The following is a 22,215-nucleotide window of genomic DNA, read 5'->3' as shown; positions in this document are numbered from 1 at the left end:
ACAGTATTCTAAGGCATCCTTGTCTACTGAAACCAGATGGGTTATTGCTGTAGCTGAATTTAGGGAGTGAAACTACTGTAAGCTTATGGTGCACTATCTGACATCCACCCAAGTGAAACAACATTTATTCAACTTCTTATTAATTAGTTCAGAATTTGGAATCTCTGAGATGAGGAAGGTAAACTGTACAGATCATAGGTTACTGAATTGTGCCTAACAGAGTAATTGCTTGCCTGTCTTAAGCAATAGGCATATCTAGAAGAGCATAACAACGTAATGTAGAGTTGGTATCTAGCAGGTACCTGACATCCCCATAACAGCAATACAGCATGCAATGTTTTCATACAGAATTTTAGTTCTCGATCTTTAATTCTGGTGGGTTAGTTGGCAATGACACTTCTTAATTTCGCAAAATTAGAAGGGCTGGTTTAATAACTTATTGTTGAAACAGACTGTAGTTTCTTGTAGAACCTCATTGATGAAATGTGCTGGATATCGGCCTGGTTGATTTTTATTTTAAAAAAAAGAAGGTTGAACCAACTCACGGAGCTCAAGGCCTTGATGGCAGTGTGACTGGCTCTAAGACCAGATGATACTGGTGGGCAGTGTTTATAATCTTATATTTAACATTCTCATCCAGTTTCATGTCTCACTTTCTGGCAGAACTGTTGCTAGCTGCATTTTTTCAACAGCCCAGATCTACCTGTAACCAGAGGGCAGTGTAGATGAAATAATGTACTAGCAACTTCTAAAAATGTTTCCTTTGTACTTTCTGAATTCCATCCAACTTTCATTGATTTCACTTATACAACTTTAACATGCTTTTTATTGTTAAGCTGATTTTCCTCTAGTTTTTCTTGTTAAAGTCAATATTACTTCAAGAAAATGAAATAAGTTAAAAAGAGATCATGAAAGTCCTCAACTTAAAACCCCGTTCATTAAGTGAGTGTTCAGTAATAGCGTGTTTCCCCGAAAATAAGACCCAACTGAAAAATAAGTGGTAGCATGATTTTCAGGATGCTCGTAATTAAGCCCTACCCCAAAAATAAGCCCCAGTTAAGATTGTCAGCCAAGCGGACACATTTAGTACCATATATCCCCCAAATAAGACCTAACTGGAAAATAAGCCCTAATGTGTCTTTTGGAGCAAAAATGAATATAAGACCCAGTCTTATTTTCGGGGGGGAAACGGGTAGTTCTGTTACATTTGCTAAAACAGATTTCCTGAAGGTTTTTGATACCACTAGGTATTTTTTTAAGAGATGAAAATATATGTAACCAATTCTCAGTCATTTAGATTAATCATTTAGAAAACCTCAACTGAAATATCAATTCTATAAAAGATGCAGATTTTACAGAAAATATTCAGACACATAATCTATTTCCAATTATATGAATCTTACATTCATTTCTCAAACATAGGTATTCTGAAAACTTATGGTTAAAGTCTGAATATGTGAAGCCATTTTAATTTGTGATGAAGGAAGAAGATTTAACATAAAATATGATCATGAAATTCGGAGGGCCCAACCCTTATGCCTGACAGCATTGATTGAAAATAAAACGCCTATGTAATTTTGGAATTATGGCTTATTTTAAGACCACCATCAATGTGACTCCATATTCCAAAGGATAGCCATGAATTCATAAAAAGCCAGACAGTCTTTACATACAAATATTTGTCAATTTATACTCCATCTTCCTGTGTGTAAATACTAAAGACTGCTTAAAGATCGAGCTACAGGTAGTCCTTGACTTACAACAGTTCATTTAGTGACTTTCAAAGTTGCAAAGTACTGAAAAAAAATGACTCATGACCATTTTTCACAATTATGACCTTTGTAGTAGCCCCATGATCACATGATCAAAATTCAGACTCGTGGCAACTGACTCATATTTATGACAGTTGCAAGGTTCCAGGGACATATGATCCCCTTTTGTGACCTTCTGACAAGCAAAGTCAATGGGGAAGCCAGATTCACTTATCATGCTCGTAACTTGACCACTGTGTCAACTCGCAAAGCATCCCTGGCCTGCTCTCAAGTTGCCATAGGCCAGGGGTGATGGGAAACTGGCAAAACTGCACAGCAGCCAAAAACAGATGCACATTCCACGCTTATCTCCCTCAAGGCTGTATCCCAGGGATACCTACAGCAGTCGAAGGGGAGTGACTTCTACAACCCGCGAAATTACTCCATTGGCGAATGTTATTGATGACACACCCTGGGGGCAGGGTGGAGGGGAAACAGGGTCATAATTGGAGCGTAAATTACGTAGGGTCAGAGCTGGCTTCACCTGGGACCGTGCGGACATGAAGCTCCTAATAAATAACTGGATTTCTTTTGAAGCTTGGCTCAAGACTCATGATTTAATTAGGGCATCCGTGGGAACCCTGACACACTGCAGGGATTCACTTGACAATTGTGGCAAGAAAGGTCATAAAATGGGGCAAAACTCACTTAACACATGTTTCACTTATAATAGAAATGTTGGGCTCAATTGCCATAAATCGAGGACTATATGTACATGCCGACCTTGAGAATGAAGATTAAACCTATTTCAGGCTTTCTTAGAATGCCAGTAACAAATGGCTTGTCTCCTCTTGAATCTCTATTACCACATGGACATCCTTTGATTTCTCTTAGGTGACCCTGAGCTTTCTGTATTTGCTTTCACAATATGATTCCCCATTAAATATGTTATGATCGATACTTAATACATAAGTGGATGCTTAGAAATCAGGGACATAAGAACGTTACTTCCAGGGCTGAAGAGGAGAAGAGAAATTAGGATGGACATTCCTGCAAAGGGTTTTCAAAAATAAACAACATTGCAGCCACAATGCAAGAGAGCAACTTTTCTATTAAGGAGCATCCGAAGTCCTGTGTAGTTTAGTGAACAGCCCTTTTGTGGAGGGTGGGGGGGGGGGTGTTTGGAGGAAGGAATGTGGGTTGGGCAGAGTCTAGAATTACACCATTGCAGAATTGGTCCCCCCCCCCTCAATGCTTTAAATAGCCAGCACCTTTTTTTTTTATGATTGCTTTCACATTTCCCCCGTCAGCCAGATCCCTGAAGCTCATTTCTAAGGTAACAAAAGAATTCCATACTTTTTCCTTTTGTGGCATACATGTATGTAATCATGAAGTGACAGGTGTGTTTGTGTGGTGTTGCTGAACTATTTTCACTTGGTAAAGTAAGTGCATTTCTCTATGCTTCCTTCGGCTAAGTATTTCTCAACTTTTGCAGCTGTTTGAACTGTAGTATTTGTTTATGATGTAGGCATACGCATCTTGATTTTCTTCACAAAATACACAAAGATTGTTGGTCTGATAGAATAAATTAACTGAAAGGGTTTTGGTCCTGATGGAGGGGGGAAGGCTCAGCCAATGGCATGCTGTTTAATTTCCTTTTTAGATAGATACCTTTATTCTTAACCAGATTTCCAGAAGGGATAGATTAATGGATCTCCTTACCCATGATTTATTGCTTGATGAATCTGTCAAGACATGGATGCAAACCAGACTTAGATGTACTTCTAAAGTTACCTGCATATAGAAAGGCAGACAATATGATGTAGGAAAATTTAAGATTTGGGGAGAACTTAATTAACATTTTCAACATATATATACTTAAGTCATGGAATATGGTTCCATAGTGGAGATCAACCTCTAAAAATTTCTGAAGAGATTACATGTAATGTTTAAATGATGTCCCCCAATCGGATACAACCTCCAAGCTGTACTGCGCGGAAACAGTACTGTTGCTGAAATACAATTTCCAATATCCCCATGAAGCCTTATCAATCAGCAATGCCAGATGGCAAAGATAGAAATTGAGGGTCTACTATAGAAGGTCACCAAGTTGGGAGCATTGTAGAACAGATTCCCGTCACTTCTACCTTCCTCTCTCTTTTGGTGAGTTTATAAGATGTTGGTTTTCATAAAAGATCAATGCATCTATCAGCGAAAACAGCTTCTGAGAACCTCAGAACTAACATTTTTTGGTAAAAGAGAAATTGATGAGAAAATTTCAAAAGAGATTAAAAAAATTAAGTGCATTAGTGTTATGTTACATTTCAAAAATAGCCTGAATGGAAGCTTGACACCAAGTTTCTCGTGAACTTGAGTTTCTAGGTCCATGCATCATGCTGTATCAAAATAAAGAAGTCACATTGTCTTGGTGAAAAAGGCTAAAAGGAGCCTGGATAGCTCAACAGACAGAGCTCTGTAATTTAAGACCAGCTGTCTGCAATTAAAGTAAGATCGAATCCCGCCAGGCTCAAGGTTGACTCAGCCTTCCATCCTTTCTAAGGTAGGTAAATTGAGGACCCAGTTTGTGGGGGCAATAAGCTGACTCTGTATAAATATACAAAAGTATGAAGGCTATTGCTTAACGCATTGTAAGCCGCCCTGAGTCTCCAGAGAAGGGCGGCATATAAATCAAATTTTTTTAAAAAAATCGACCATTGGTCAACTTGCTGATTTTTACTATTATCTTCTTCCTCTAAATGGGGCACATAACCATCTTGGAAGCTTCTACTTCACCTTAATGAACCACATAAAACCTTCTGAAGCCACCACTGGAAAGGCAGCAAATGGACATATATTTTCTGCTCAATTTTGGCACATACGTGAAGGTTAGGTATGGAAAAAGTATGTACATGCAGCTCAATCCTGTTTGACTGTAAATATCCAATCCTATCCCTTCTGGGTCTTCAACCTTTGACAGCACAAGAATGTCATGCAAAATGAATATAATCTGAATTTGCATACATCAGTCTGAGTAGCTGAGTAGCACCTACAATGGACTTCTGCCTGATTTGTATAGTTTATAAAACCAGGTACACAGTCCCCGTACTTTAGGCTAATCTGCAGCTCCCATCACTTATTAGTTATACTGCTTAAAACTAATCAGTCTGAACCCCCCCGCCCCCCCAGATCTTATTAGGTACTTGGTGGTTTTCATTGGGCTGTCAGGACCTATAACATTCACAAATCACTGCCTTTCTGACTTCTATAAAAATACACAATTTATTGTGTTCTTTCGTTCACTGTCTGCAAGAGACAATATCAGCGCATCAATATATAAAACAAGCATATTCGCTAGAATTTACCATCTAGATGCTAACTGACGTGACATATTGAAGCAATATGATTTCAAAACCCTCCTTTGAGGGTTTTGAACAATCTCACTTCTTTCCCCATTAGGCTCTAAAACAAACACACACAGACACACACACACCAGTGATGGGATTCAAATTTTTTACTACCGGTTCTGTGGGCGTGGCTTGGTGGGCATGGTGTGGCTTGGTGGGCATGACTTGGTGAGCGTGGCAGGGGAAGATACTGTAAAATCTGCATTCCCACCCCACCCCAGGGGAAGATTACTGCAAAATCCCCATTTCCTCCCGATCTTGGGACTCGGGAGGCAGAGAATAGATGGGAGCAGGGGCAGTCAGAGGTGGTATTTACCGGGTCTCCGAATTACTCAAAATTTCTGCTACCAGTTCTCCAGAACTGGTCAGAACCTGCTGAATAGCACCTCTGACACATACTCCACATACAAACCTCTAGCGAAGATTTCTAGAAAACTAACTCTTTGGTGCCATGCAGTGGTCATCTGGAGTTTTGCAACTAACATAAGACAGCTTTTAATATATGTGCCAGTTGAATATTCAACCAGAAATAATAGTAGTGTGAAATTAAAATCTTGACCATGGTTTAGGACTATTATAAATGGCCTTTTAAAGAATAAGGTGATGATGTAATATACTATGTAAACAATGGGCTGTCACCAAAATCTTTTTGATAAACTGATTCTAATCAAGCTGACCCTAATCTCTACAGTTAAAAAAAACACATTAAAAGTGCAGTTGGAAGATGCAGCATTCTGGTCATAAAATCCATATGCTGAATGTGCATATCTGAGTCAAAGCCTTGGTAGTACAGTGGTTTAATGCACCCTGTTATTAACACAGCTGCCTGCAATTTCTGCAGGTTCGAATCTTATCAGGCTCAAGGTTGACTCAGCCTTCCATCCTTTCTAAGGTAGGTTAAATGAGGACCCAGTTTGTGGGGGCAATAAGCTGACTTTGTATAAATATACAAAAGTATGAAGGCTATTGCTTAACGCATTGTAAGCCGCCCTGAGTCTCCGGAGAAGGGCGGCATATAAATCAAATTTAAAAAAAAGAAAAGAAAGAAACTTCATGCATTGAAGATAGGGTCTTTATTAGTCTAGGACTATAAATGAAATGAAAATGGTACACCCTTCTATAAATAGAATAGAATGACAGAGTTGGAAGGGACCTTGGAGGTCTTCTAGTCCAACCCCCTGCTTAGGCAGGAAACCCTATACCATTTCAGACAAATGGTTATCCAATCTCTTCTTTAAGACGTCCAGTGTTGGAGCATTTACAACTTCTGGAGGCAAGTTGTTGCACTGATTAATTGTTCTAACTGTCAGGAAATTTCTCCTTAGTTTTATGTTGCTTCTCTCCTTGATTAGTTTCCATCCATTGCTTCTTGTATAATCAGGGATTCAGCTTTCCAGACAAATTAGGTAAATATATTTGTCCTTCTCAGATATCTATACTCAAAGAAAGCGTACAAGTTGAACAAATAAATCTATACTCAAAGAAAGCAAACTTGGTGTATGTCTCATTTTAATTGGATGGAGGATTGGGATGGCATATTGTCTATAGATGGAATTATTTTAATTTTAAAGTAAAGCATCTTAAACAGGATAAAAATGGACTCTGCTTTGTGAATCAACACATAAGAACTTCTACGTAGTTCCTGTGATGGTCAGTTCATTTCACAGGCTCATAGGTGTTGAAAAAGTAATGATAACTTTCATTCATTTTAAATCTTTTCCCCAGCATACTTTCCAACATACTGAAACAAACAAACAAAAAATACTATTGGTATACAGAAGGCAAAAACTATCAAAAATGCTATTAAAACATCATTGAAAAGCATTTGAAAACCAAAACTGGAAGGGTTTCCCGCTAAGGCTGGGAAATGTAGGAATTGCCTAATGTTGAAAAAAACCCAAAAATGAATGCACAGAAACCATTGAAGAAGGGATTTGACTCATGGCTAGGGTGCCACCACTGAAAAGACCTCTCCTTATTTAACTCCTTTTAAAGCAGCTGGGCCTCCATAGAGGTCCTTAATATAAACAAAAGCTAATATGGATTGTTGTTGTTAATTGCGAAGTTGTGTCCGACCCATTGTGACCCCATGGACAACGTTCCTCCAGGCCTCCCTGTCCTCTACCATCCTCTGGAGTCCATTTAAACTCACACTGACTGCTTCAGTGACTCCATCCAGCCACCTCATTTTCTGTCGTCCCCTTCTTCTTTTGCCTTCAATCTGCTCACTTTTGCCTTCAATCTGCTCACTGGAGAAGAGCATTAGGCTCTTTTCCAGTGAGTCCTTCCTTCTCATTAGGTGGCCAAAGAATTTGAGTTTCATCTTCTAATATGGATAATCGGGCTGAAAGGTTTAACCTTAAATCATATTATAACAAACATTAGGGTAAACCCAAGTGAGGGCATTTGATGACTACAAAATGAATCTGAGAAAGCAAGGTAGGTCCAATATTAGTGACACATTATGGTCCAACAATGCATTTGAACTTATCAATTTTGGGTTGACTTTAAACTAAAGTCAACAGAGTTTGCAGTGTTTTCACTGGATTGTTGGTTCAAGTGAAATAAATTAAGAGAATAAATAAAATACCAGTGGTGTACAAAATATCAGGACACGTTGGCTGAAAAGATGCGCTGTGAGGAACCAGAACATTTTGAAAGAAGTCTCTTGAAAATTAAGCTGTCAGTGTTCTTTGAATCCAAAGTAAACACCTCCTACCTCAGTGAAGACTGTGGGTACATCTTGTGCACAAGGAACATCAACATTTCCAGCTGTTGTCAGCAAGTCAACTGGGCTGTGAACTCTTGAGCAAATCCCTGAGCTTGTTTCTCACTTTTTCTTCCAGCTTGAATTTGATTGTTGTAAGCATAACAGCGGGAGGGCAAACAACAGCACTGGTCTTTTGAAGGTGGAATGGATTACAGAGTCCCTGGGGCAGTGATCAATGGAGAAATACACGCACAACTCACTGGAGAAACAAAGAAAAAAGAAGCAGGGAATCAGACTCTAGATCGGGATCACTGGAACAACAAGCTGGAATACGTGCTGTCTGTGGCAGGAGAAATCATTGGTTTGGGGAACGTTTGGCGGTTCCCTTATCTCTGTTACAAAAATGGTGGTGGTAAGTTCAACTTTTGTTCTATTTACATCTTAACTATGTGCCTCTTAGTGATTCAAACGCAGAAGACGCAGTTCAGCAAAACTTTTATTAGGACCAATCAAAATGATGCATAAGAGTATGAAGGATTTTGAATTCTCTTGAACGCTTCACTGAGCAAATACTTACAAAAAGCAGGGAAAGGGCGAGAAGGAAGCAAATCCCAACATTAGGTGAGATGACGTAGCCATGATGTCTGCTTGAAACGGAGGTCTTCAGCTCTTAAAAGGTAAAGGTTCCCCTTGCACACGTGTGCTAGTCGTTCCTGACTCTAGAGGGTGGTGTTCATCTCCGTTTCAAAGCCAAAGAGCCAGCGCTGTCCAAAGATGTCTCCGTGGTCATGTGGCTGGCATGACTAAATGCCAAAGGCGCACGGAATGCTGCTACCTTCCCACCAAAGGTGGTCCCTATTTTTCTACTTGCATTTTTTACGTGCTTTCAAACTGCTAGGTTGACAGAAGCTGGGATAAGTAACAGGAGCTCACCCTCTTATGCGGCACTAGGGATTCAAACTGCTGAACTGCCAACCTTTTGATCGACAAGCTCAGTGTCTTAGCCACTGAGCCACCACGCCCCTTCTCTTCAGCTCTTACATTCTAATTTATACTCTGCAGTCCCATCTAAATGCAGAGAAACGATAAATGCTAGCAATATCAAACACGCCAACAATTAATGTTAAAACCTTTCCTGCTCATCAGGTAAGTTGGGATGAAAAAGAGGAACTTATATAACTCTACTCAGTTTCCTATCCAAATCCAGTGCCCCATTTATTATTCATTTTTCTGCTGGGCATAAGGTTCCTTTCTTTAATTCCTGGAACAACAGCTGAAGTACACTTTAACTAGTCAACATTTACCCTGGGAGCTTCCATGGAGTAAAACCTGATCTTTGGTACCACTTGGTGTCTTAACCACTGCAATCTACTTCTCCTTTCCAAATCTGGGGCCATTCTACCTGTGCAGTTCTGTGGCAATGCTTGCTGAAAATTTTGGGAGTTAAAATCCACGTGTTTGGAGATACCAAAGTTGGGGAAGTGTCTCTGTTCCTTCAAAATTAATCTGTAAATATAATTTGCTAATGAAAAATATGACTACATTGTACCGTCTTCATAGATTGGTTGCAATTCTATCGAGAATCCCAAAACGATCAGCAGTTTACAGTAATAAAAGACAAAGGAAAATATAATGTTCATAGTAAACAATACTATAAGAACAATTATGTAGTCATAAAGCATAATTGCAATCATCCCATCTAAGCATCACCCATCAGCATAAATATAACACACCACCTTTCTTTTCAGAGCACACCCGGTGTCTTCTTTCATTTATCCTCATAACCTAATCTCTCTAAGGTAGATTGGATTAAGTAACAGTAACTGAGACAAATTCATTCGTGCTGATTAGTGAATTGAATCAGGATTTTCCCATTGACAACATGTACACCACAGGGGCTCTATCTCAGAATTGATGCACACGTAACTTGGGAAGTCTTCCAACTTTGTACACATAAGCAACAAACCTTAACACAACTGTCCCAAAGGTGGTTTTTCCAAAAGGCAACTGGACTTACTTTTTTTTTTCCCTTTGAAAACGTTTCGCTTCTCATCCAAGAAGCTTCTTCAGAACTGAACTGAAAAAGCTTCTTAGGTGAGAAGAGAAACTTTTTTAAAAAAAAAAAAGATTTATATGCCGCCCTTCTCCAGAGACTCAGGGCGGCTTACAATGCGGTAAGCAATAGCCTTCATCCTTTTGTATATTTATACAAAGTCAGCTTATTGCCCCCACAATCTGGGTCCTCATTTTACCTACCTTTGAAAGGATGGAAGGCTAAGTCAACCTTTTCAAAGAAAAAAAAAGACAAGAAAATCCAGTTGGCTTTTGGAAAAACCACCTTTGGGAAATCCATGACCTGGATAATTGAGAATCTGCATAGACACTTAACACAACTATATAGACCTCTGCTTCAACCCCAGAGCACAGGAAGGAAACATTTTCTTTCAGATTAAGAAAATTATATTGCGATAAAAAAATTAACTTCCTCCATGGGTACTGTAACTGGAATTATCTTTCAGCCACTCCTGTGTTTCATATTTATTTCTTGATTTAGTTACCACAAATTAGAGTTATATAGTTGTAAAGTTCCAACAACACCCAATGCCATAGAGACCCATCCACAGAGGGTGGACAGCACTAAGACACCATTCAAATTTCCCATAATGCCCACAGAGATGTTGTGTTGGGCATTGCAGGAAATCTAACAATGCAGTTTGTGCTACTGATAAAGGAGAATATGGGTGGGTCCTTGGTTGTCCCGGAGCTTGGTGGTTTTCTATTTTGTAAGGCCTGTCAGGTAAATCCCAAGCAGGGGCTCTTCAATTTAGAAAGGCATTTTTTTAGATCAGGAGTGACAAACATGTGGCCCGCAGGCCAGATGCATCACGTACTGGCCCCGCCCCTGCCCAGTTTAGCAAAGGGGAAGGGAAAGTCCCAATACATCATGTGACACTGCTGTGATGATGCAAGTTTGACAGCCCTACTTTAGATCCTGTCTAAATTGGTCAGGTATTTGTGCACCTATCTTGTTTTTGCTGTTTATATAAAGCACCACAGAGCAAACAAAGAATACAGTCACCATGTACTTTACTGCTCAACTATATAACTGTAACAGGAAACAGGAAACTCTCCTCAGAACAAACAGAACCATAGATTATAACTATACATGCAAACTAAACACTGCCATCTACTGGCTGAATGATTCTGTAGTTACTGCAATACAAAATATATTCTAACACAGTGGTTCTCAACCTGTGGGTCGGGACCCCTTTGGGGGTCGAACAACCCTTTCACAGGGGTCGCCTAAGACCATCAGAAAACACATATTTTCAATGGTTTCAGGAATAATTTTATGGTTGGGGGTCACCACAACATGAGGAACTGTATTAAAGGGTCGCGGCATTAGGAAGGTTGAGAACCACTGTTCTAACATGTATTCCAACACTTGGTTTTTCTCCAAGTTCCTTTCTGAATATAAGCATGTGTTTTTACACCTATTCCTAAAGCCTGCAGACTATTATATCAAAAGCAGCCATTCTATCCAATTTCACATAAACAACCTGGAAATGTTACACAGGAGTTTTAATACACAATACTATTTTTTCTGCTGGGAAGTCATGCCTGCTTACCCCCCCCCCCCCCACTTCTTATGTATTAGCAGCTTTGGAACAAAACACAGAAGGGGTTGAGAAATGAATAAGATCCCCTCCCTTCCCATCATAGTTGATGGAGATTAGGCTGGCTGCCATTTTGTTTCCAAGGAATAATTTCTTAATTAGGATCAGGGGATAGTGTTCATTTTTTAAAAAGTTAATAAAGAATGTGGTTGTTCTTTTGACGGATATGCACTGCAAATACAAAGAAACTTGCATTTGAGCTTTTAGAATTGTTAGATAATTTATCACTCTCCAGCTTTACTGTTTTATTCTAATCAAGGGTATTCATTTTAATTTTATTTTAATTGGGGAAGGGGTTGCAGAATGTGATCAAAATAAGAGCCTCAACAATGTGATTGAAGCTTGCCACAATATATATAAAATCTAGTGGGCCTTTGTTTGATTGTAACCATCATCTGGATGATTTGACTATATCTGTGGACATCCCTGATTTTAATGTTGTACTTTAATATTATTATGTTATATGGTAGAAACATTCAGGTTAAGTGACTCACGAGCAGTACAATTAGAATCAGTGATGGCTAACTTAAAACCTATTAAATTTAATGACATTAATTCCAAATGCTATCCATTAATTTTAGAAATCTGATGGTAGTAAATTAACACAGTATACTAGATTTTTTTTTTAGCAATAGCACTTAGACTTATATACCGCCACATAATGCTTTACAGCATTCTCTAAGCGGTTTACAGAGTCAGCCTATTGCCCCCAACAATCTGGGTCCTCATTGTACCGACCTCAGAATGATGGAAGGCTGAGTCAACCTTGAGTCAGTCGGGATCAAGCTTCTTGCAGCAAGCAGAGTCAGCCTGCAATACTGCGTTCTAACCATTGTGCCAGCATGGCTCATTTAAAAAAAAAAAAGGTAGTATATTTCAGTAAAATATTGACACAAATAATACATTACATAACTTGCCTTGTTTCGAAGCTCCTTTGGTTTACAAAATTAATCCAGATCAGCCTCCCACCCCCTTAACTATGCTGTCAAAGAAAGTGTTTGTAAGCATATTTTCTTACAAATGGATTTGACCGGAGTCTTCTTATCTACATTACATATAGCTTCCTTTCCTATTTCTAACAATGAACTAGACATTTTAAATATTTCATCATCTGTCTGTCCTTTAAATTCTGGACACTAAGCAGATATCTTCAATGTATGATTATGGGGAGCTAGCACGAAAAAAATGATTGCATATAGGAAAATTTGGCCAACGGACAGCCTTAACAATCAAATCAATGAAGCCATAGGAAAATATTTCTTCCTTCTTGTACAAATAACAGGCTTTTATAGATTATTTATATCTAATATCTAAGTGTTGAAGAGGTTGTCAAAAAAGGGGCATAATGTCCCAGAGCTAAGTTTATTGTATTTATTTACAAGATCAAATCATGAGCTTAAAAATAAAGTACTCATTATTTACTTAATCTTAACAGCCAAATTAAAAATTATGCAACGTTGGAAAATGCTAGAATACATAACAACCAAGTTGTGAATTAATAAGGCCTTTTCAACTGCTACTTTAGAAAAGAAATACAAATTAATGAAACGTCAACAACAGGCGCTACAGTTTTATCAATCCTGGATGAATATTATGGTTTATATCAATAGCAATAGGTTATAATGGAGCCAGTTGGGTCTAGTGGTTAAGGCACCAGGCTAGAAACTGGGAGACTGTGATTTCTAGTTGTGCCTTAGCCATGAAAGCCAGCAATCCATTTCAAAGGGTTGTTATTGTGGGGCAAATAGGAGGAGGAAGGTGTGGATATCTGCCTTCACTGCCTCGAGTTATTTGTAAAAATAATAAAGGCAGGATACAAATAAATAAAATATAAAAAAAACAAATAACGGGGAGAGAAGGAAACATCCGTTGATTGGCTGCATTCACACATACATCAGCCTGCCTAATATTTTAATCAGTGGTGGGATTCAAATAATTTAACAACGGGTTAGCCCAGGTCAGGTTGGCTATCATGGGAGGCATGGTTCATTCCCGTCCTCCAGCTCAGCCGCACATACAGGATGAGCAGAGATGGGTTTCAGCATGTTCTGACCGGTTCTGGAGAACCAGTTCTGGAGATTTTGAGTAGTTCAGAGAACTGGTAAATACCATCTTTGACTGGCCCCGCCCCTATCTATTCTCTGCCTCCCAAGTCCCAGCTGATCTGGAGGAAATGGGGATTTTACAGTATCCTTCCCCTGGAGTGGGGTGGGAATGGAGATTTTACAATATCCTTCCCCTGCCACGCCCACCAAGCCATGCCATGCCCACCAAGCCACACCCATAGAATCAGTAGTAAAAAAATTTGAAACCCACCACTGAGGACGAGCCTACTGCGACGGCCAACCTGACCCTGGGTGAACCGGTTGTTAAATTACCCCCTCCCCACCACCACCATCAAAGTGGATCCTGGGCACTGCGCTGCAATGGAGAAATGGGCAACGGAGCGGCCAGCACAAGGGAAGGAGGAGGGGAAAGTGGCTTTCTGCTCCCCTCGAGCCAGCCGCTCCATTGCCTGTATCTCCATTGCAGTACAGTGCAGCGCAGCACCCAGGATCTACTTTGATAGCGGAGGGTGGGTAATTTAACAACTGGTTTACCCGAACTGGTGAGAACCGGCTGATTCCCACCACTGATTTGAATGGAATGAGGCCTATAACAAATTGCAATTGGCCCAACATTGTTTATCCAATCCAATCAACCTATCTTATCTTCTGACTTCTAGATGTGTTGAGACTTCCAGATGTGTCAACTCTCACAGTGAATACATCTAAAAGATACCAGATTTGGAAAGGAGAGTTCTGATGGTGTCTATTGGCACCAAAAGGATAAACATTGATCCCAGCTAACTGGTGTAGTTCATCCACCTGTCTAGCAAAAGATGCTGGAAGAATAGTATTAATTTTTGAACAACTACTATTTATTTTGGGAGTTTGCAACTTGGGAAACAGCGTTTTCTCTCCTAATAAAATGCTTCTTCTGGGGAAATTTGACATGAACATGTCTTCTTTCCCTCAACACCCTGGACTAAATATCAACACTTTTTTTTTTTTTTTTTGAGAAAGAGCCTGTCTGGGGTTCTATTTGTGACATAAAAGAATGAAGCCAAGGAAATATTTTCAGTCCTGAAAGGTGAAATTATTTGCAGCTTAGAGGCAGACGTTCATCTCCACTAGCTCTATTGATGTAACAGTTGAAGCAACTGTTTTGAGTGGGATTTTCAATCAGAAGAATAATGAACCATTTTCTTTTCTACAGTTAAGAAATCTGCTACAGTTTTGAAACAAATGCATGTTTAAACTCCTTCTCGGATGTGTGTGTGTGTGTGTGTGTGTGTGTGTGTGTGTGTGTATATATCTATATATCTATATATATATATATATATATATATCTGCAGTGTTAGCAAGGGTAGAAATCTGCTGCAGTACAGGAACCATTCCACAACCTAAGAGAGAGAGAGGGAGAGGGAGAGAGGAAGAGAGGGAGAGGGCGAGAGAGAGAGAGAGAGAGGGAGAGAGAGGGAGAGGGAGAGGGGGAGAGGGAGAGGGAGAGGGAGAGAGAGAAGGAGAGGGGGAGAGAGAGGGAGGGAGAGGGAGAGGGAGAGGGAGAGAGGGGAAAGAGAGAGAAAGGGAGAGAGAGGGAGAGGGAGAGGGAGAGGGGGAGAGAAGGAGAGAGGGAGAGAGAGAGAGAGTTTTTGGAGGGTTGTTTAGAATTCTGGGAATGACTAAGGAATTATTTTCTCTGTTTTGTTTTTTCACAAGTCTGCCTTTAATCTGACTTTCTGGAAACTTGAGGGAACAAGAGGACTGTACAGATGGAGTTTTCATAGAAGAGATTTTGATCTCTGGCCTGAATTTGCTTGGATTTGCTTCACAGACTTACCTAAACCGCTTTCCCATCCTAACAGCATGAAGCGGATTAGCTAGTTTCACACGGCCCTCTGTTTTTGTTTTTTTGTTTGCTCTTTCTCTCATGCTTTCAGGTGGAATTTAAAAAGTGGGTTCTTTTTTTTAGTTTTGTTTCTATAAACCTGGAATGTTCCTAACTTTGGGTTTGCTTCCCCCACAGCTTCTTTGAAGGAACTGGGGTTAGAACTGAGCTGAACTGTTTTTCTTACTAATAAATGTGCACCAATCTCCTAACACTTTCTCATAGACTTCATGCCGAGATTCAGAACCAGAGAATCCAGTGGCACCATCTGCAGTGGAAGAAGGAGAGAGAGAAATATAGCTTTTTATTTTTTTTTTACAGTGGGCTATTGAAAACAAAAGTGGAGATAGAGACGGAAGAAAGTAAAGAAAGTGAAGAGAAAGACAGTGACAGTGCAATTTGAAGGTAGCTGTCATTTTGAAAGCAGAGAACAAGGAAGTTGTGGAATGTGCAGAGAGACTGAATCAGATCCAATTTAAAGTTCAAATAGAATTTTTAGATAACTATAATTTTCTCTTCTTTTCCTATTTATTGTTTATAAATATTATATTTGTCATTGGTACATTATTAACTACTGCCACACATCTAGAATAGATCCCCACACCTGATGACAAACCAAGCTTTTAAGGCTCTGTGAAAGGCGTGAAGGACAATTGAATCTCTGGTGACATGATGATCTAAAGGGTGGACACCCTGATTTTATGATCACGTTATCTTTACTTTCATTTATTTCCCTACCAGAGTGGCTTTTACACAAAAGTTGTAAAGCAAGAGCAGGGGGCACAGGTGCCTAGCAATTAAGATGCTAGGCTTCTTGACTGGAAGATTGGCTGTTTGAGACCCAAGTACCTGGGTAAGACTGGATGAGCTCCTGTACTTGCCCCAGCTCCTGCCCACCTAGCAGTTCGAAAGTATGCAAATGCAAGTAGATAAATAGGTACAGCGTTCCGTGTCCCTCAGCATATAATCATGTTGGCCACTGAAGCATTTTTAGGCATCACTGGCTCCCTTGGCTAGGAAACAGAGATACGCACCACCTCTTAGAGTTGGAAACAACTGGAGAGGGGAAACCGTTATCTTTACCCCCTTTTTTTTTGTGAAGCAAGAACACTAAAAAAATAAAACGAATCATATCTTTCTGAGATTCCTTGAAGTCTCTCAGGCCAGCATTCATATTTGCTATTGATAGCCAAGATATAAAATGCTGCATTAAGACTACAATTTTCATACCGTTCATAAAGAGGGATTATATTTTGCTTATGGATTGGGTTAGTCATCTTTTTGTGAAAGTGAGATATGATGCAGTCACTGCTTTGGAGATGGATTCACTAGAGCTTCAAATACAGTTTCCCTTTGTAGCAGGAATAAAATAGAGTCAAAATATTCTAAACTCTACCTTAGAGTTAGCCTCTGGGGGCTGCTCTAAGCATTACTACATTCGCAAAGCATTTTGAACACACCAGAGTGCTCTCAAGGTATCAGGTGCTACTATTAGCAGAAGCAGTGTAATTCAGCACAATTGTTTTGTATTACTGCACAAGTCATCATCTCTCATGCAACTTCTCCCACTATTATATAGAACTTATTGCTATCATAACACTCCCCCCCCCAAAGGTTACTATCCAATATTTAATTAGATGGAAGGAAGCCATACAAAGCTCAGTGGGATTTCAGTAAGGCTTATTACTTTATGGCAGCATTGCAACTTACAGAAAAGGGCTTCTCAACTTTAGCAACTTTAAGATGTTTTAAGAAGCAATGCTGGTTGAGGAATCCTGGGAGTTGAAGTCCACACATCTTAAAATTGCTAAAGGTTGAGAAACACTGTTGTAGAACGTCTCTTTAATGTCTGGCCATCTCTCTCTCTTTTTTTGAATCTGTAGGTGCCTTCTTCATTCCCTACCTCATCTTCCTTTTCACCTGTGGAATTCCAGTGTTTTTCCTGGAGACAGCCCTGGGACAATATACCAGTCAGGGAGGGGTCACTTCCTGGCGGAGGCTATGCCCTCTTTTTGAAGGTATGTCAAATTTTATTGTCAAGCGCCAGAAGAATCAGAAGATCGAGGAAGTTCAAATGGGTATAAAGAACTATTGCAAGCTTAAGTTCTCTACAAGAATCTGAACTATTAATGGCCAAAGCAAATTGGCGGTAGAGAACAGTCAAAGGAATTCAAGGTGGGCTGGACTACTATCTCTTGTGGGTATGAAGGAACTCATGACAGATGACGCGTTTGACCCCTCCTTCAGGCTCAGCCTATTAAGTGCATCGGCCCCTGTTACATGGTACCTTGGCACAAAGTGGTAAGGGGGACAAGTGGTTGGCCATGTTGTAGTGCAAAATTCAACCCTTTTGTATGCATTGAGAAAGTCTGCATTATGACATCATTTTGTCATAATCATGGCTACTTGAATGTTTGTTTGCCTAAGCTGTGCTGCAAACCCATCGTAGTTTGTAATTCAGGGTTAATGGTCTATCCTATAGTGTGATCTTAGCCAAACTGAACTTATTAAGCAAATCAGGTTTAAGTACAATATGTGAACTCTGTGAGTATATTCTGGGAGGTTTCTAATATCAGATGTGTGTCTAATATTAGAACAGTATATAGACTTGATCAGATAGGGGTTTGTTTTTTTATCCACTCGACCGCAGGACATTGATAACAGGGTGTGTCAGGCGCAAACAACCAGACCCACACACGTAGAGTTCAGACTAACTACTTTATTGCTTTATGCCTATTTCACAGGAATCTTCTCAGGCCGGCAGCTTTTACCTGGGAAAGACTAGATAAGGCTCAAAAACATTTTTTGGGAGGTGGGGGTCAGAATTTGCCCTCTTGTGTTTAACTAGCAAGGCCAGACTAATTCCCTGATTGAGCTCTCCTCATGACTGGGGTGGTTGGTCTCCAATAGAGTGGTATACAGCAGTGACCCCCAACCTTTTGGGCACCAGGGATCGGTTCCTTCAAGAAAGGTTTTTCCACGGATTGGTGAGGGCATGGTTTTGCATGCTGCCTGCATACCGTGGATGGGGCTTTACTTGTTTGCACAGCGCAGTTGCTGGCATGCCATAGACTTGTGCCAGTCCATGGACCGGGGTTTGGGGACCCCTGGTATAAAGCAAGTAAGAACTTTTGAGACTGTCTTAAAAATAATAATTGAGATAGACTCTGTGGGAATATCCCATATGTTCTCAGGAGAAAAATCCACCTGGGGGATAAAGTAAACAAATCAACAGGCTCTTGTGAACAAATACTCTTTTTCTTTTTTTTTCTTTTGGTAACTTCAAAATATGCAAATTCAGTAGGGGAAAAAAAGGATCACCACCCTCCCCCAAATTCCAGAATGTGATTTGGATCCCAAAGGTGTAATAGCATTGTTGCAAACTCTGCTTCTAATTGGAACTCAAAGATTACTAATTGGATGCTGTTTATTATCCCAGGAATTGCTGCTCTTGCTGTTTGATTAAAATAACCCAAATGCCTTAATCTGGGGAAAAAAAATGGCTGAATATACAGAATGGAGTGAAATCTGGTAGAGATAATTTAAAATGCTTACACGAAAAGCTCTAGCAATTTTAATTCAAATTGCTGGGTCTTGTTTTTGTCACCTACTGCACACAAAGAAATGGAAATGACTGCAGTTACTTCTGAAACATGACAAGAACTGGCTGTAGAAACAAATGTACAGCTAGTCTTCATCTTATGACCACAATTGGGACCAGGATTTCTGTTACTAAGTAAGGCAGTTGTTAAATGCATTATGAGCCACGGTGGTTAAAATGCAGTACTGCAGGCTACTTCTGCTGCCTGCCAGCTGCCTGCAATTTGGCAATTCAAATCTCACCAGGCTCAGCCTTCCATCCTTCCAAGGTGGGTAAAATGAGAACCCACCTTCCAAGTTGGGTAAAATGAGAATTGTTGGGGGCAATATGCTGACTCTGTAAATCGCTTAGAGGGGGCTGTAAAAGCACTGTGAAGCGGTATATAAGTCTAAGTGCTTTTGCTGTTGCTATACCCAATTTTCCCATCTTTTTTTTGCCATGGTTCTTAAGCAAATCACTGCAGTTGTTAAATGAATCACATGAACGTTAAGTGAATCGAGCTTCCCCCATTGACTCTTGTCTAAAGCCAGTTGGGAAGGTCACAAATAGATATCACATGACTCCAGGATGCTGCAAATGTCATATATGCCTGCTGATTGCCAAGTGCCTGAATTTTGATATGTGACCATGGAGATGCTGTGGAAGGTCATAAGTTTGAGGACAGATTGCAAGTTACTTTTTTCAGTATCATTGTAACTTTGAACGGACACGAAATAAATGTTTGCAAGTCTTGGACTACCTACCATGTTTCCCCAAAAATAAGACCCTGTCTTATATTTTTTTGAACCCTGAAATAAGTGCTTGGCCTTATTGCCATGAGCTCAAAAGCCCGATTGGGCTTATTATCAGGGGATGTCTTATTTCGTGGGAAACAGGGTAGGTATGCACCATGTATATACACAAGATGGAACAGCTGATCTTTCCCAGACCCATTAGGTGAATATTGGCTCCAAATTTGTTCTTCTCTGAACTTTGCTTATATGTGAAAGCATCAGATAATCAAAGGTTATCTTGGTATGTTCATTTCAACCATTCTTTCCTTCCAGCCGTTAAGCCCCCTGAAGGTTAGGATGGTATCTTGCTATATACTTTGTAGATCTTTATTCAAGAATTATTTATTTAAATAATTCTTTATTCAAGAATTGTTAATTTGTTTTTAACATGTAATTTTTGTTCCTGGCTTATTTTTTTCTTACTGTAGGGATTGGGTATGCTTCTCAAGTGATTGTGGTACTCCTTAATTTCTATTATATTATTGTCCTGGCTTGGGCCTTGTTTTACCTCTTCAGTTCATTCACCATAGACCTTCCGTGGGGCAGCTGTGATCATGAATGGAATACAGGTAATATTTATATCCTTCTACAAGACATTAGCTACTCTTTCTCTGAACAGAATCTTTTTTTTTCTTAAATCAAGAGCCATTGACATTATTTCATGTTCTGTGGCATTTGCCTTTTATGCTTCCAGACTCACTCATTATTGATTTCCTTAATCTCCCACCCAGAGGTGGTATTCAGCTGGTTTGTACTGGTTAGGGTGATTCGGTAGCGGCAACTGTGGGTGCACCCACCGACCCCTGCATAATGCTATCCTACTTAGCCATGTTTTTGAGGCCAGGCGCATGCGCGGAAGGCCCATGCACGAGCAAAGTGCATGCATGATTATGGGCGCAGCTCGTTGCGCCCATGTAACACCTCTCCTACGCGAGCTGCACTGGCTCCCGGTGGTTTTCCGGGTGCAATTCAAGGTGTTAGTTATCACCTTTAAAGCGCTCCATGGCTTAGGACCTGGGTACCTACGAGACCGTCTTTTGCCACCAATAGCCTCCCACCGACCAGTTTGTTCTCACAGGGAGGGACTACTCAGGGTACCGTCAGTCAAATTATGCCGACTGGCGACTCCCAGGGGGAGGGCCTTCTCTGTAAGGGCTCCAAGCCTTTGGAATGAACTGCCCCCTGAGATACGAAATATCCCTGATCTCTGTGCTTTCCGCCGTGCCCTCAAGACCCTGATGTTCCAACAGGCAGGGCTAAACATATGAACATGTGAATGTTTTTAAAATGTTATCTAATTTTAGGTTCTATTTAATTGGGCCAAACTATGTTATAATAATAATTTTAATTAGCAATTTTATGATGTTTGTATATCTATATTTTTCTTGACTGTACACCGCCTTGAGTCCTACGGGAGAAAGGCGGTATAGAAATATAATAAATAAATAAATAAATAAATAAATAAATAAATGCGCAAAAGGCCAGGTGCATGCACAGAAGGCATGCACGTGCATGAAGCACGCATGCATGCCGGGTGGTGAGAACTGGTGGTAAGAATATTGGAAACCCACCGCTGCTCCCACCTCACTTCTTTGTATATTCCCCAAGATAAAAAAACCAATGTTTATGAGAAATGTGAAAGAAATCTGTTTACAAAATAAACTAAAACCTTGTTGCTACTCAGACAATTGCACACAGAGGTGGGTTTCAGCAGGTTCTGACCAGTTCTGGAGAACCAGTAGCAGACATTTTGAGTAGTTTGGAGAACCAGTGGAAAAAAATCTGACTGGCCCCGCCCCCATCTATTCCCTGCCTCCCAAGTCCCAACTGATCATGAGGAAATGGAGATTTTACAGTATCCTTCCCCTGGAGTGGGGTGGGAATGGAGATTTTGCATTATTTATTTATTTATTTATTTATTAATTATTAATTCAATTTATATACTGCCCTTCTCCGAAGACTCAGGGCGGGCTTACAATGCACTTATAGAAATAGCCTTCATTCTTTTGAAGCCTTCATTCTATTAGGGCTTTTGGCCCCCCATAAACGGTGTTTCTACAAAGTCAGCTTATTGCCCCCACAATTCGGGTCCTCAATTTACCTACCTCAGAAGGATGGAAGGCTGAGTCAACCTTGAGCCTGGTGAGATTTGAACTCGCACTAATTGCAGGCAGCTGGCAGCTAAGTGCTACATAACAACAGCAATTAATCCGCTGCACCACCAAGGTCCTTACCCTTTCACTGCCACACCCACCAAGCCACACCCACCAAGCCATTCCATGCCTACCAAGCCACACTCACCAGAACTGGTAGTAAAAAATTTTGAAATCCACCACTGCTTGCACAGAATAGCTATCATCTGATTTTCA

General features: G+C 40.2%; 1 protein-coding gene across 1 annotated transcript in view; it reads left to right on the top strand.

The window, feature by feature from the left end:
- Window positions 1–8,069: 8,069 nt before the first annotated feature.
- Window positions 8,070–22,215, top strand: part of LOC139319888 (sodium- and chloride-dependent GABA transporter 2-like) — an 81,393-nt gene continuing 67,247 nt past the window's right edge. The window contains exons 1-3 of the mRNA XM_070947938.1: window positions 8,070–8,277; window positions 17,356–17,490; window positions 20,275–20,415. Of these exons, the coding sequence (XP_070804039.1) occupies window positions 8,070–8,277; window positions 17,356–17,490; window positions 20,275–20,415 (484 nt within the window). The remainder of the gene's footprint in view (window positions 8,278–17,355; window positions 17,491–20,274; window positions 20,416–22,215) is intronic.

Source organism: Pituophis catenifer, unplaced genomic scaffold (assembly GCF_029215685.1).
Source record: "Pituophis catenifer annectens isolate HBS135680 unplaced genomic scaffold, rPitCat1.0.hap2 SCAF_7, whole genome shotgun sequence".
NCBI lineage: Eukaryota > Metazoa > Chordata > Lepidosauria > Squamata > Colubridae > Pituophis > Pituophis catenifer.
This window is presented reverse-complemented; position numbering and strand designations above follow the sequence as displayed.